Source organism: Penaeus vannamei, chromosome 35, assembly GCF_042767895.1.
Source record: "Penaeus vannamei isolate JL-2024 chromosome 35, ASM4276789v1, whole genome shotgun sequence".
NCBI classification, from domain to species: Eukaryota; Metazoa; Arthropoda; class Malacostraca; order Decapoda; family Penaeidae; genus Penaeus; species Penaeus vannamei.
Genome location: NC_091583.1, coordinates 483,770 through 496,269, shown reverse-complemented (window position 1 = coordinate 496,269; position 12,500 = coordinate 483,770). Strand labels below are relative to the sequence as shown.

Sequence of the window (12,500 nt, the reverse complement as noted above, 5' to 3'; positions counted from 1 at the left end):
CAGTTATTGTTAATATGGTCATTGTATTGTTATTGTTATTGTTCTTCTTCATCACATTTATTATTATTGTTGTTGCTATTATTATTATTATTATTATTATTATTATTATTGTTATTATATTATTTTATTATTATTATTATCATATTATTATATTATATTATTATTATTATTATTATTATTATTATTATTATTATTATTATTATCATTATTACCATTGTTATTATAAATGTTATTTTCATGTAGTTATTATTAGTGTAGTTATTATGATAATTGTTATTAATGTTAATTTTGTTATTACCAGTAGTAGCAGTAGTGTCATTAGTTTTATTAATATTTTCATCGTCTTAATCATCGTCATTGTTATTATTTATCAGGTTTTTTTAAATTATTATGATTTTTTTTTTATGACACGTCCTTGTAATATTAGTGATGCTGATGGTAATTATATCATTATAGGTTATTATACATCATTGAAACGCGTGACCTTATTTTTTTTAGATATAAATACAAAAAAAAATATTGGATTTATACATGAAAAATAAGGTCACGCGTTTCAGTAAAAAGATAGAGAGATAAAAGGGAGATAGGGGGCACGTGGACCCAGCGCTCGTGACTCTACAAACTTAATTGAATATAAAACGAGTTCCCCCTTTTTTTTTTTTTTTTTTGAGTTCCGACGAGCAGCTCCGACGCCCACGTCCCCGCTCTTCCCCTTATCCCCCACCCCCCCTCCCCCCCTCCCACTCCCCCCCTCCCACCCCTTCGCTTTTGACGTCAGCTGACTCGGTTTTCGGATGATGCTCCGAACTCATCGGGGGGGTAGGGGTGGGGGTGGGGGTGGGGTGAGGGGTGGGGGGTGGCACCGACGTCATGCGAAAGTGAATTACGTAAGACAAGGCGCGGGCGAGGCAGGGCGGGGCGGGGGGGCGGGCGAGGCAGGGCGCGGGCGTGATTTTGCATGGCAGGGCGGGGCGGGGGGGCGGGCGGGCGGGAGGCGGGGGGGGGGGGGGGAGAATGCGAGCGGGACAGGGATTATTAGATGGATGGATAAAAGTGGTTGAAATCGATGGATAGATGGATGGATGGATAGTCTGATGGATAGAGTGGTCGAGGTCGATGGATAGATAGATGGATGGATGGATGGATAAGTGGTTAAAATCGATGGATAGATAGATGGATGGATGGATGGATAAGAGTGGTTAAAATCGATGGATGGATAGATGGATAGATGGGTGGATAGATAAGAGTGGTTAAAATCGATGGATAGATAGATGGATGGATGGATGGATAAGAGTGGTTGAAATCGATGGATAGATAGATGGATGGATGGATGGATAAGAGTGGTTAAAATCGATGGATAGATAGATGGATGGATGGATGGATAGATAAGAATGGTTAAAATCGATGGATAGATAGATGGATGGATGGATGGATAGATAAGAGTGGTTAAAATCGATGGATAGATAGATGGATGGATGGATGGATAGATAAGAATGGTTAAAATCGATGGATAGATGGATGGATGGATGGATAGATAAGAGTGGTTAAAATCGATGGATAGATAGATGGATGGATGGATAGATAAGAGTGGTTGAAATCGATGGATAGATAGATGGATGGATGGATAGATAATAGTGGTTAAAATCGATGGATAGATAGATGGATGGATGGATAGATAAGAGTGGTTAAAATCGATGGATAGATAGATGGATGGATGGATGGATAAGAGTGGTTAAAATCGATGGATAGATAGATGGATGGATGGATAAGAGTGGTTAAAATCGATGGATAGATAGATGGATGGATGGATAGATAAGAGTGGTTAAAATCGATGGATAGATAGATGGATGGATGGATGGATAGATAAGAATGGTTAAAATCGATGGATAGATAGATGGATGGATGGATGGATAGATAAGAGTGGTTAAAATCGATGGATAGATAGATGGATGGATGGATAGATAAGAGTGGTTGAAATCGATGGATAGATAGATGGATGGATGGATAGATAATAGTGGTTAAAATCGATGGATAGATAGATGGATGGATGGATAGATAAGAGTGGTTAAAATCGATGGATAGATAGATGGATGGATGGATGGATAAGAGTGGTTAAAATCGATGGATAGATAGATGGATGGATGGATAAGAGTGGTTAAAATCGATGGATAGATAGATGGATGGATGGATAGATAAGAGTGGTTAAAATCGATGGATAGATAGATGGATGGATGGATGGATAGATAAGAATGGTTAAAATCGATGGATAGATAGATGGATGGATGGATGGATAGATAAGAATGGTTAAAATCGATGGATAGATAGATGGATGGATGGATGGATAGATAAGAGTGGTTAAAATCGATGGATAGATAGATGGATGGATGGATAAGAGTGGTTAAAATCGATGGATAGATAGATGGATGGATGGATAGATAGATAATAGTGGTTAAAATCGATGGATAGATGGATGGATGGATAGATAAGAGTGGTTAAAATCGATGGATAGATAGATGGATGGATGGATAAGAGTGGTTAAAATCGATGGATAGATAGATGGATGGATGGATAGATAGATAATAGTGGTTAAAATCGATGGATAGATGGATGGATGGATAGATAAGAGTGGTTAAAATCGATGGATAGATAGATGGATGGATGGATGGATAAGAGTGGTTAAAATCGATGGATAGATAGATGGATGGATGGATAGATAAGAGTGGTTGAAATCGATGGATAGATAGATGGATGGATGGATAGATAAGAGTGGTTAAAATCGATGGATAGATAGATGGATGGATGGATGGATAAGAGTGGTTAAAATCGATGGATAGATAGATGGATGGATGGATGGATGGATAGATGGTTAAGATTGATAGACTTGGAAATAGAGATGTAAACCGATTGGCTTAGATCGATAAATAGGAGTGTGTAGATAGGTAGATGGATAGATGGGGAAATAGATTGGTAAAGAAATGGGTAAGTACTTGTAAGTAGATGGGTATAGGAATCGACAGACCAATAAACATGAGTATAGATTGATAGATGTAAATGGGTTGGTGGATAGCTGGATAGATAGCTAAATAGATAGACGGATGGATAGGTAAAGAAGCAGGGTGATAGAGAAATAGATGGATGTTAATAGATAAATAGATGGATATTGATTAGATAAATAGATGGATAATGATATATAAATAGATAGACAAAGAGATGACTTGATAAATAATATGGATGATTAGAATAACATAAAATGGAAAAAATGAAATGGATAATTTCCCAGCCTTCTTTTACGGACGCAGAAGAATGGAGGGGTGGGGGGGGGAGGGGCTAGGGGATGGGGAGGGGAATTGGGGCTCTCGGCTCGGCCAGTGACGTCAATTTCGTCGTAATTATATCTTGTCGCTCTTATTATTCCCCGTCATTGTGTCCCTCCGCGAAGAGAGAGGCGGGGAGATTAGGGAGGAGGGGGGGGGGGGAGGAGGGGGAAGGGGAAGGGGGAAGGGGAGGGGGAAGGGGAAGGGGGAGGAGGGGGGAGGGGAAGGGGAAGGGGAAGGGGAGAAGAGGGAGGGAGGGGGAAGGGGAAGGGGGGGGGTGGCTCCCTGCCTGGTTGTTTTCCATACCCGATTTCTTGCTCTTTGTCCGATGCCGGGGGGGGGGAGGGGGGGGAGGCGGAAGGAGGGAGGGGGGGTGGGTGGGGTGGTGGTGTCTGGTTTCGGTTTTGCGTCATTTGTTTTTTGTGAGCAAGAGGGAGGGAGGGAGGGAGGGAGGGAGAGAGGGAGAGAGGGTGTGTGTGTGTGTGTGTGTGTGTGTGTGTATGTGTGTGTATGTGTGTGTATGTGTGTGTATGTGTGTGTTTCTGTGTGTGTGTGTGTGTGTGTATGTGTGTGTATGTGTTGTGTATGTGTGTGTTCTGTGTGTGTGTGTGTGTGTGTTGTGTGTGTGTGTGTGTGTGTGTGTTTCCTTTGTGTGACTGTGTGTTCTGCGTGTGTGTGTGTATTTTGTTTGCGTGAGTGTGTGTTTCTCTCTCTCTCTCTCTCTCTCTCTCTCTCTCTCTCTCTCTCTCTCTCTCTCTCTCTCTCTCTCTCTCTCTCTCTTTCTCTGTGTGCGTGTGTGCGTGTGTGTGCGTGTGCGTGCGTGGGGGGAGGGGGGGTTGTGATGAGGCGTGCATATTGTAATCGTTGCTCATGTTTTTTTATTTGTGTGTGAAATAATTGTCATCGGTTTTGATGTTTTATCGGATTATTAGCTTCATCATCTTCATTACCATTATTGTGTATCAACACGTCATCGTCATCGTTGTCTTGTTCACTATGATTATCATTTTCTTTACATTTCATTACAATTATCATATCGCATTTTCACCTTCGTTTTCGCTATCACCATCATCATCAACAACATGATCACCATCATCATTATCAGTATCATTATTATCATCACCATCATCATCATCATTATCATCGTTATCATCATCATTATCACCATCATCATTATCAGTATCATTATTATCATCACCATCATCATTATTATCATCATCATCATCGTCATTCTCATCATTATTAGTATCATTATTATCATCACCAGCATCAGCATTATCATCATTATCATCATCAACATTATCACCATCATTATCAGTATCATTATTATCATCACCATCATCATCATTATCATCATCATCATTATTATCAGTATCATTATCATTATCACCGTCATCATCACCATCATCATCATCATCACCATCATCATCACCATCATCATCATCATCATCATCATCACCATCCTATCACATTATCATCATTCCGTTGATTATTTTCGCCATCCTGCCGACATGACAGCTTGTTTGACGGGCGTTTCCTCTCCCGCAGGTGAGCTTGGAGGCGTCCGTGTATGGGCGTCCGTGAATAAGTGAGTACCTGACAGCGCTGCCCCTCCTTGTCCCATTCCCGGCCCGTGTCCTTGTCCCATTCCCCTGCCCGTGTCCTTGTCCCCCTTTCCCTGCCCGTGTCCTTGTCCCATTCCCTGCCCGTGTCCTTGTCCCATTCCCGGCCCGTGTCCTTGTCCCATTCCCGGCCCGTGTCCTTGTCCCATTCCCTGCCCTTGTCCTTGTCCCATTCCCGGCCCGTGTCCTTGTCCCATTCCCGGCCCGTGTCCTTGTCCCATTCCCGGCCCGTGTCCTTGTCCCATTCCCGGCCCGTGTCCTTGTCCCATTCCCGGCCCGTGTCCTTGTCCCATTCCCGGCCCGTGTCCTTGTCCCATTCCCGGCCCGTGTCCTTGTCCCATTCCCGGCCCGTGTCCTTGTCCCATTCCCGGCCCGTGTCCTTGTCCCCCTTTCCCGGCCCGTGTCCTTGTCCCATTCCCTGCCCGTGTCCTTGTCCCATTCCCGGCCCGTGTCCTTGTCCCATTCCCGGCCCGTGTCCTTGTCCCATTCCCTGCCCGTGTCCTTGTCCCATTCCCTGCCCGTGTCCTTGTCCCATTCCCTGCCCCTGCCCTTGTCCTTGTCCCATTCCCGGCCCGTGTCCTTGTCCCATTCCCGGCCCGTGTCCTTGTCCCATTCCCGGCCCGTGTCCTTGTTCCATTCCCGGCCCGTGTCCTTGTCCCATTCCCGGCCCGTGTCCTTGTCCCCCTTTCCCGGCCCGTGTCCTTGTCCCATTCCCGGCCCGTGTCCTTGTCCCATTCCCTGCCCGTGTCCTTGTCCCATTCCCGGCCCGTGTCCTTGTCCCATTCCCGGCCCGTGTCCTTGTCCCATTCCCGGCCCGTGTCCTTGTTCCATTCCCGGCCCGTGTCCTTGTCCCATTCCCTGCCCGTGTCCTTGTCCCATTCCCTGCCCCTGCCCTTGTCCTTGTCCCATTCCCGGCCCGTGTCCTTGTCCCATTCCCTGCCCGTGTCCTTGTCCCATTCCCGGCCCGTGTCCTTGTTCCATTCCCGGCCCGTGTCCTTGTCCCATTCCCGGCCCGTGTCCTTGTCCCATTCCCGGCCCGTGTCCTTGTCCCATTCCCGGCCCGTGTCCTTGTCCCATTCCCTGCCCGTGTCCTTGTCCCATTCCCGGCCCGTGTCCTTGTCCCATTCCCGGCCCGTGTCCTTGTCCCATTCCCGGCCCGTGTCCTTGTTCCATTCCCGGCCCGTGTCCTTCTCCCATTCCCGGCCCGTGTCATTGTCCCATTCCCGGCCCGTGTCCTTGTCCCATTCCCGGCCCGTGTCCTTGTCCCATTCCCTGCCCGTGTCCTTGTCCCATTCCCGGCCCGTGTCCTTGTCCCATTCCCGGCCCGTGTCCTTGTCCCATTCCCGGCCCGTGTCCTTGTCCCATTCCCGGCCCGTGTCCTTGTCCCATTCCCGGCCCGTGTCCTTGTCCCATTCCCGGCCCGTGTCCTTGTTCCATTCCCGGCCCGTGTCCTTGTCCCATTCCCTGCCCGTGTCCTTGTCTCATTCCCTGCCCGTGTCCTTGTCCCATTCCCGGCCCTTGTCCTTGTCCCATTCCCGGCCCGTGTCCTTGTCCCATTCCCGGCCCGTGTCCTTGTCCCATTCCCTGCCCGTGTCCTTGTCCCATTCCCGGCCCGTGTCCTTGTCCCATTCCCGGCCCGTGTCCTTGTCCCATTCCCGGCCCGTGTCCTTGTCCCATTCCCGGCCCGTGTCCTTGTCCCATTCCCTGCCCGTGTCCTTGTCCCATTCCCTGCCCTTGTCCTTGTCCTTGTCCCATTCCCTGCCCTTGTCCTTGTCCCATTCCCTGCCCTTGTCCTTGTCCCATTCCCTGCCCGTGTCCTTGTCCCATTCCCTGCCCGTGTCCTTGTCCCATTCCCGGCCCGTGTCCTTGTCCCATTCCCGGCCCTTGTCCTTGTCCCATTCCCGGCCCGTGTCCTTGTCCCATTCCCTGCCCGTGTCCTTGTCCCATTCCCTGCCCGTGTCCTTGTCCCATTCCCGGCCCGTGTCCTTGTCCCATTCCCGGCCCTTGTCCTTGTCCCATTCCCGGCCCGTGTCCTTGTCCCATTCCCTGCCCTTGTCCTTGTCCCATTCCCGGCCCGTGTCCTTGTCCCATTCCCGGCCCGTGTCCTTGTCCCATTCCCGGCCCGCGTCCTTGTCCCATTCCCGGCCCGTGTCCTTGTCCCATTCCCTGCCCGTGTCCTTGTCCCATTCCCTGCCCGTGTCCTTGTCCCATTCCCGGCCCGCGTCCTTGTCCCATTCCCGGCCCGTGTCCTTGTCCCATTCCCGGCCCGTGTCCTTGTCCCATTCCCGGCCCGTGTCCTTGTCCCATTCCCTGCCCGTGTCCTTGTCCCATTCCCTGCCCGTGTCCTTGTCCCATTCCCTGCCCGTGTCCTTGTCCCATTCCCGGCCCGTGTCCTTGTCCCATTCCCTGCCCGTGTCCTTGTCCCATTCCCGGCCCGTGTCCTTGTCCCATTCCCTGCCCCTGCCCGTGTCCTTGTCCCATTCCCGGCCCTTGTCCTTGTCCCATTCCCGGCCCGTGTCCTTGTCCCATTCCCTGCCCGTGTCCTTGTCCCATTCCCGGCCCGTGTCCTTGTCCCATTCCCTGCCCGTGTCCTTGTCCCATTCCCGGCCCGTGTCCTTGTCCCATTCCCGGCCCGTGTCCTTGTCCCATTCCCTGCCCGTGTCCTTGTCCCATTCCCGGCCCGTGTCCTTGTCCCATTCCCGGCCCGCGTCCTTGTCCCATTCCCTGCCCGTGTCCTTGTCCCATTCCCTGCCCGTGTCCTTGTCCCATTCCCGGCCCGTGTCCTTGTCCCATTCCCGGCCCTTGTCCTTGTCCCATTCCCTGCCCGTGTCCTTGTCCCATTCCCTGCCCGTGTCCTTGTCCCATTCCCGGCCCGTGTCCTTGTCCCATTCCCTGCCCGTGTCCTTGTCCCATTCCCGGCCCGTGTCCTTGTCCCATTCCCGGCCCGTGTCCTTGTCCCATTCCCTGCCCGTGTCCTTGTCCCATTCCCTGCCCTTGTCCTTGTCCTTGTCCCATTCCCTGCCCTTGTCCTTGTCCCATTCCCTGCCCTTGTCCTTGTCCCATTCCCTGCCCGTGTCCTTGTCCCATTCCCTGCCCGTGTCCTTGTCCCATTCCCTGCCCGTGTCCTTGTCCCCCATTCCCGGCCCGTGTCCTTGTCCCATTCCCTGCCCGTGTCCTTGTCCCATTCCCTGCCCGTGTCCTTGTCCCATTCCCGGCCCTTGTCCTTGTCCCATTCCCGGCCCGCGTCCTTGTCCCATTCCCGGCCCGTGTCCTTGTCCCATTCCCGGCCCGTGTCCTTGTCCCATTCCCGGCCCGTGTCCTTGTCCCATTCCCGGCCCGTGTCCTTGTCCCATTCCCGGCCCGTGTCCTTGTCCCATTCCCGGCCCGTGTCCTTGTCCCATTCCCGGCCCGTGTCCTTGTCCCATTCCCGGCCCGTGTCCTTGTCCCATTCCCGGCCCGTGTCCTTGTCCCATTCCCGGCCCTTGTCCTTGTCCCATTCCCGGCCCTTGTCCTTGTCCCATTCCCGGCCCGTGTCCTTGTCCCATTCCCTGCCCGTGTCCTTGTCCCATTCCCGGCCCTTGTCCTTGTCCCATTCCCGGCCCGTGTCCTTGTCCCATTCCCGGCCCGTGTCCTTGTCCCATTCCCGGCCCGTGTCCTTGTCCCATTCCCTGCCCGTGTCCTTGTCCCATTCCCTGCCCGTGTCCTTGTCCCATTCCCTGCCCGTGTCCTTGTCCCATTCCCTGCCCCTGCCCTTGTCCTTGTCCCATTCCCGGCCCTTGTCCTTGTCCCATTCCCGGCCCGTGTCCTTGTCCCATTCCCGGCCCGTGTCCTTGTCCCATTCCCGGCCCGTGTCCTTGTCCCATTCCCGGCCCGTGTCCTTGTCCCATTCCCGGCCCGTGTCCTTGTCCCATTCCCGGCCCGTGTCCTTGTCCCATTCCCGGCCCGTGTCCTTGTCCCATTCCCGGCCCGTGTCCTTGTCCCATTCCCGGCCCGTGTCCTTGTCCCATTCCCGGCCCGTGTCCTTGTCCCATTCCCGGCCCGTGTCCTTGTCCCATTCCCGGCCCTTGTCCTTGTCCCATTCCCTGCCCGTGTCCTTGTCCCATTCCCGGCCCGTGTCCTTGTCCCATTCCCGGCCCGTGTCCTTGTCCCATTCCCTGCCCGTGTCCTTGTCCCATTCCCGGCCCGTGTCCTTGTCCCATTCCCGGCCCGTGTCCTTGTCCCATTCCCGGCCCGTGTCCTTGTCCCATTCCCGGCCCGTGTCCTTGTCCCATTCCCGGCCCGTGTCCTTGTCCCATTCCCGGCCCGTGTCCTTGTCCCATTCCCTGCCCGTGTCCTTGTCCCATTCCCGGCCCGTGTCCTTGTCCCATTCCCTGCCCGTGTCCTTGTCCCATTCCCGGCCCGTGTCCTTGTCCCATTCCCTGCCCGTGTCCTTGTCCCATTCCCGGCCCGTGTCCTTGTCCCATTCCCGGCCCGTGTCCTTGTCCCATTCCCGGCCCGTGTCCTTGTCCCATTCCCTGCCCGTGTCCTTGTCCCATTCCCGGCCCGTGTCCTTGTCCCATTCCCGGCCCGTGTCCTTGTCCCATTCCCTGCCCTTGTCCTTGTCCCATTCCCGGCCCTTGTCCTTGTCCCATTCCCGGCCCTTGTCCTTGTCCCATTCCCGGCCCGTGTCCTTGTCCCATTCCCGGCCCGTGTCCTTGTCCCATTCCCTGCCCGTGTCCTTGTCCCATTCCCGGCCCGTGTCCTTGTCCCATTCCCGGCCCGTGTCCTTGTCCCATTCCCGGCCCGTGTCATTGTCCCATTCCCGGCCCGTGTCCTTGTCCCATTCCCGGCCCGTGTCCTTGTCCCATTCCCGGCCCGTGTCCTTGTCCCATTCCCGGCCCGTGTCCTTGTCCCATTCCCGGCCCGTGTCCTTGTCCCATTCCCGGCCCGTGTCCTTGTCCCATTCCCTGCCCGTGTCCTTGTCCCATTCCCGGCCCGTGTCCTTGTCCCATTCCCGGCCCGTGTCCTTGTCCCATTCCCTGCCCGTGTCCTTGTCCCATTCCCTTCCCGTGTCCTTGTCCCATTCCCTGCCCGTGTCCTTGTCCCATTCCCGGCCCGTGTCCTTGTTCCATTCCCGGCCCGTGTCCTTGTCCCATTCCCTGCCCGTGTCCTTGTCCCATTCCCGGCCCGTGTCCTTGTCCCATTCCCGGCCCTTGTCCTTGTCCCATTCCCTGCCCTTGTCCTTGTCCCATTCCCTGCCCTTGTCCTTGTCCCATTCCCGGCCCGTGTCCTTGTCCCATTCCCGGCCCGTGTCCTTGTCCCATTCCCTGCCCGTGTCCTTGTCCCATTCCCTGCCCGTGTCCTTGTCCCATTCCCGGCCCGTGTCCTTGTCCCATTCCCGGCCCGTGTCCTTGTCCCATTCCCGGCCCGTGTCCTTGTCCCATTCCCTGCCCGTGTCCTTGTCCCATTCCCTGCCCGTGTCCTTGTCCCATTCCCGGCCCGTGTCCTTGTCCCATTCCCTGCCCGTGTCCTTGTCCCATTCCCGGCCCGTGTCCTTGTCCCATTCCCTGCCCGTGTCCTTGTCCCATTCCCGGCCCTTGTCCTTGTCCCATTCCCTGCCCGTGTCCTTGTCCCATTCCCTGCCCTTGTCCTTGTCCCATTCCCTGCCCGTGTCCTTGTCCCATTCCCTGCCCGTGTCCTTGTCCCATTCCCGGCCCGTGTCCTTGTCCCATTCCCTGCCCGTGTCCTTGTCCCATTCCCGGCCCTTGTCCTTGTCCCATTCCCTGCCCGTGTCCTTGTCCCATTCCCGGCCCGTGTCCTTGTCCCATTCCCGGCCCGTGTCCTTGTCCCATTCCCGGCCCGTGTCCTTGTCCCATTCCCGGCCCTGTGTCCGTCGCAGTGTCTGCCCCTGTGCCCGTCCTTGTGTCCTTGTTTATGTTATTGCTTATTTTCGTCCCTGTGTCTGTCCTTGTTTATGTTTTTTTTTCTTAGTCTCTGTCCTTGTTCCCGTTCTTGTTTTTTTTTATTATTTTTTATCTCTGTCCTTATTCCTGTTCCTCTTGCTGCCTTTTCTCACTCCTTGTTTCTATCTCATTCCTTGCTCCTGTCCGTTTAACTTGTCCTTGTCCCCGCGCCTTTCTTCTGTTCCCCTACTTATTCTTTTCCTGTCCCTGTTTCTGGTTCCTCACCTGTTCCTGTCCTCTTTCCCTGGATTTTACCCCTCTGGCCGTGCCCTTGCCCTCCTCTCCGCCCTTGGCTCTCCCTGCCCCTGAACTCTCCATTACCCATTAATTCTCACTGCCTGCCCCAGCCCCTGCCCCTACCGCTGCCCCTGCTCCAGCCCCTGCTCCTGTCCCTTTAACTTGTCCTTGCCCCCGCTCCTTTCTTCTGTTCCCCTACTTATTCCTTTTCTGTCTGTTTCTGGTTGCTCACCTGTTCCTGTCCTCTTTCTTGCTTCGGTCTCTCTGCCTCTCCAGGCCCCGCCCTCCTGCCGGCGAATCGGTTGCCTTTCCCTGGATTTAACCTTTCTGGCCGTGCCCTTGCCCTCCTCTCCGCCCTTGCCTCTACCTGCCCCTGAACTCTTCATTACCCATTAATTCTCACTGCCTGTCCCAGCCCCTGCCCCTACCGCTGCTCCAGCCCCTGCCCCTACCGCTGCTCCAGCCCCTGCCCCTAGCGCTGCCCCTGCTCCCCCCCCTGCCCCTTCCGCTGCCTCTGCTCCAGCCCCTGCCCCTACCGCTGCCTCTGCTCCAGCCCCTGCCCTTACCGCTGGCCCTGCTCCAGCCCCTGCCCCTACCGCTGCTCCTGCTCCAGCCCCTGCCCTTACCGCTGCCCCTGCTCCAGCCCCTGCCCTTACCGCTGCCCCTGCTCCAGCCCCTGCCCCTACCGCTGCCCTTGCCCCTACCGCTGCCTCTGCTCCAGCCCCTGCCCCTACCGCTGCCCCAGCCCCTGCCCCTGCCCCTACCGCTGCTCCTGCTCCAGCCCCTGCCCCTACCGCTGCTCCTGCTCCAGCCCCTGCCCCTACCGCTGCCCTTGCCCCTACCGCTGCCTCTGCCCCTGCTCCAGCCCCTGCCCCTACCGCTGCCCCTGCTTCAGCCCCTGCCCCTGCTCCAGCCCCTGCCCCTACCGCTGCCCTTGCCCCTACCGCTGCCCCTGCTCCAGCCCCTGCCCCTACCGCTGCCCTTGCCCCTACCGCTGCCTCTGCCCCTGCTCCAGCCCCTGCCCCTACCGCTGCCCCTGCTTCAGCCCCTGCCCCTGCTCCAGCCCCTGCCCCTACCGCTGCCCTTGCCCCTACCGCTGCCCCTGCTCCATCCCCTGCCCCTACCGCTGCCCTTGCCCCTACCGCTGCCTCTGCTCCAGCCCCTGCCCCTACCGCTGCCCTTGCCCCTACCGCTGCCTCTGCTCCAGCCCCTGCCCCTACCGCTGCCCTTGCCCCTACCGCTGCCCCTGCTCCAGCCCCTGCCCCTACCGCTGCCCCTGCTCCAGCCCCTGCCCCTACCGCTGCCCTTGCCCCTACCGCTGCCTCTCCTCCAGCCCCTGTCCCTACCGCTGCCCCTGCTCCAGCCCCTGCCCCTACCGCTGCCCT

At 55.2% G+C, this 12,500-nt stretch overlaps 2 protein-coding genes across 2 annotated transcripts in view; both read left to right on the top strand.

The window, feature by feature from the left end:
* The window catches only part of LOC138859390 (diacylglycerol kinase eta-like), a gene marked incomplete at its 3' end in the record, with an annotated part of 178,007 nt that overhangs the window by 54,396 nt on the left and 111,111 nt on the right, over positions 1-12,500 (top strand).
* The window catches only part of LOC138859386 (skin secretory protein xP2-like), an 8,519-nt gene continuing 844 nt past the window's right edge, over positions 4,826-12,500 (top strand). The window contains exons 1-2 of the mRNA XM_070114293.1: positions 4,826-4,862; positions 11,531-12,500. The exon at positions 11,531-12,500 is cut by the window's right edge and continues 844 nt beyond it. Coding sequence (XP_069970394.1) covers positions 4,826-4,862; positions 11,531-12,500 — 1,007 coding nt within the window. The remainder of the gene's footprint in view (positions 4,863-11,530) is intronic.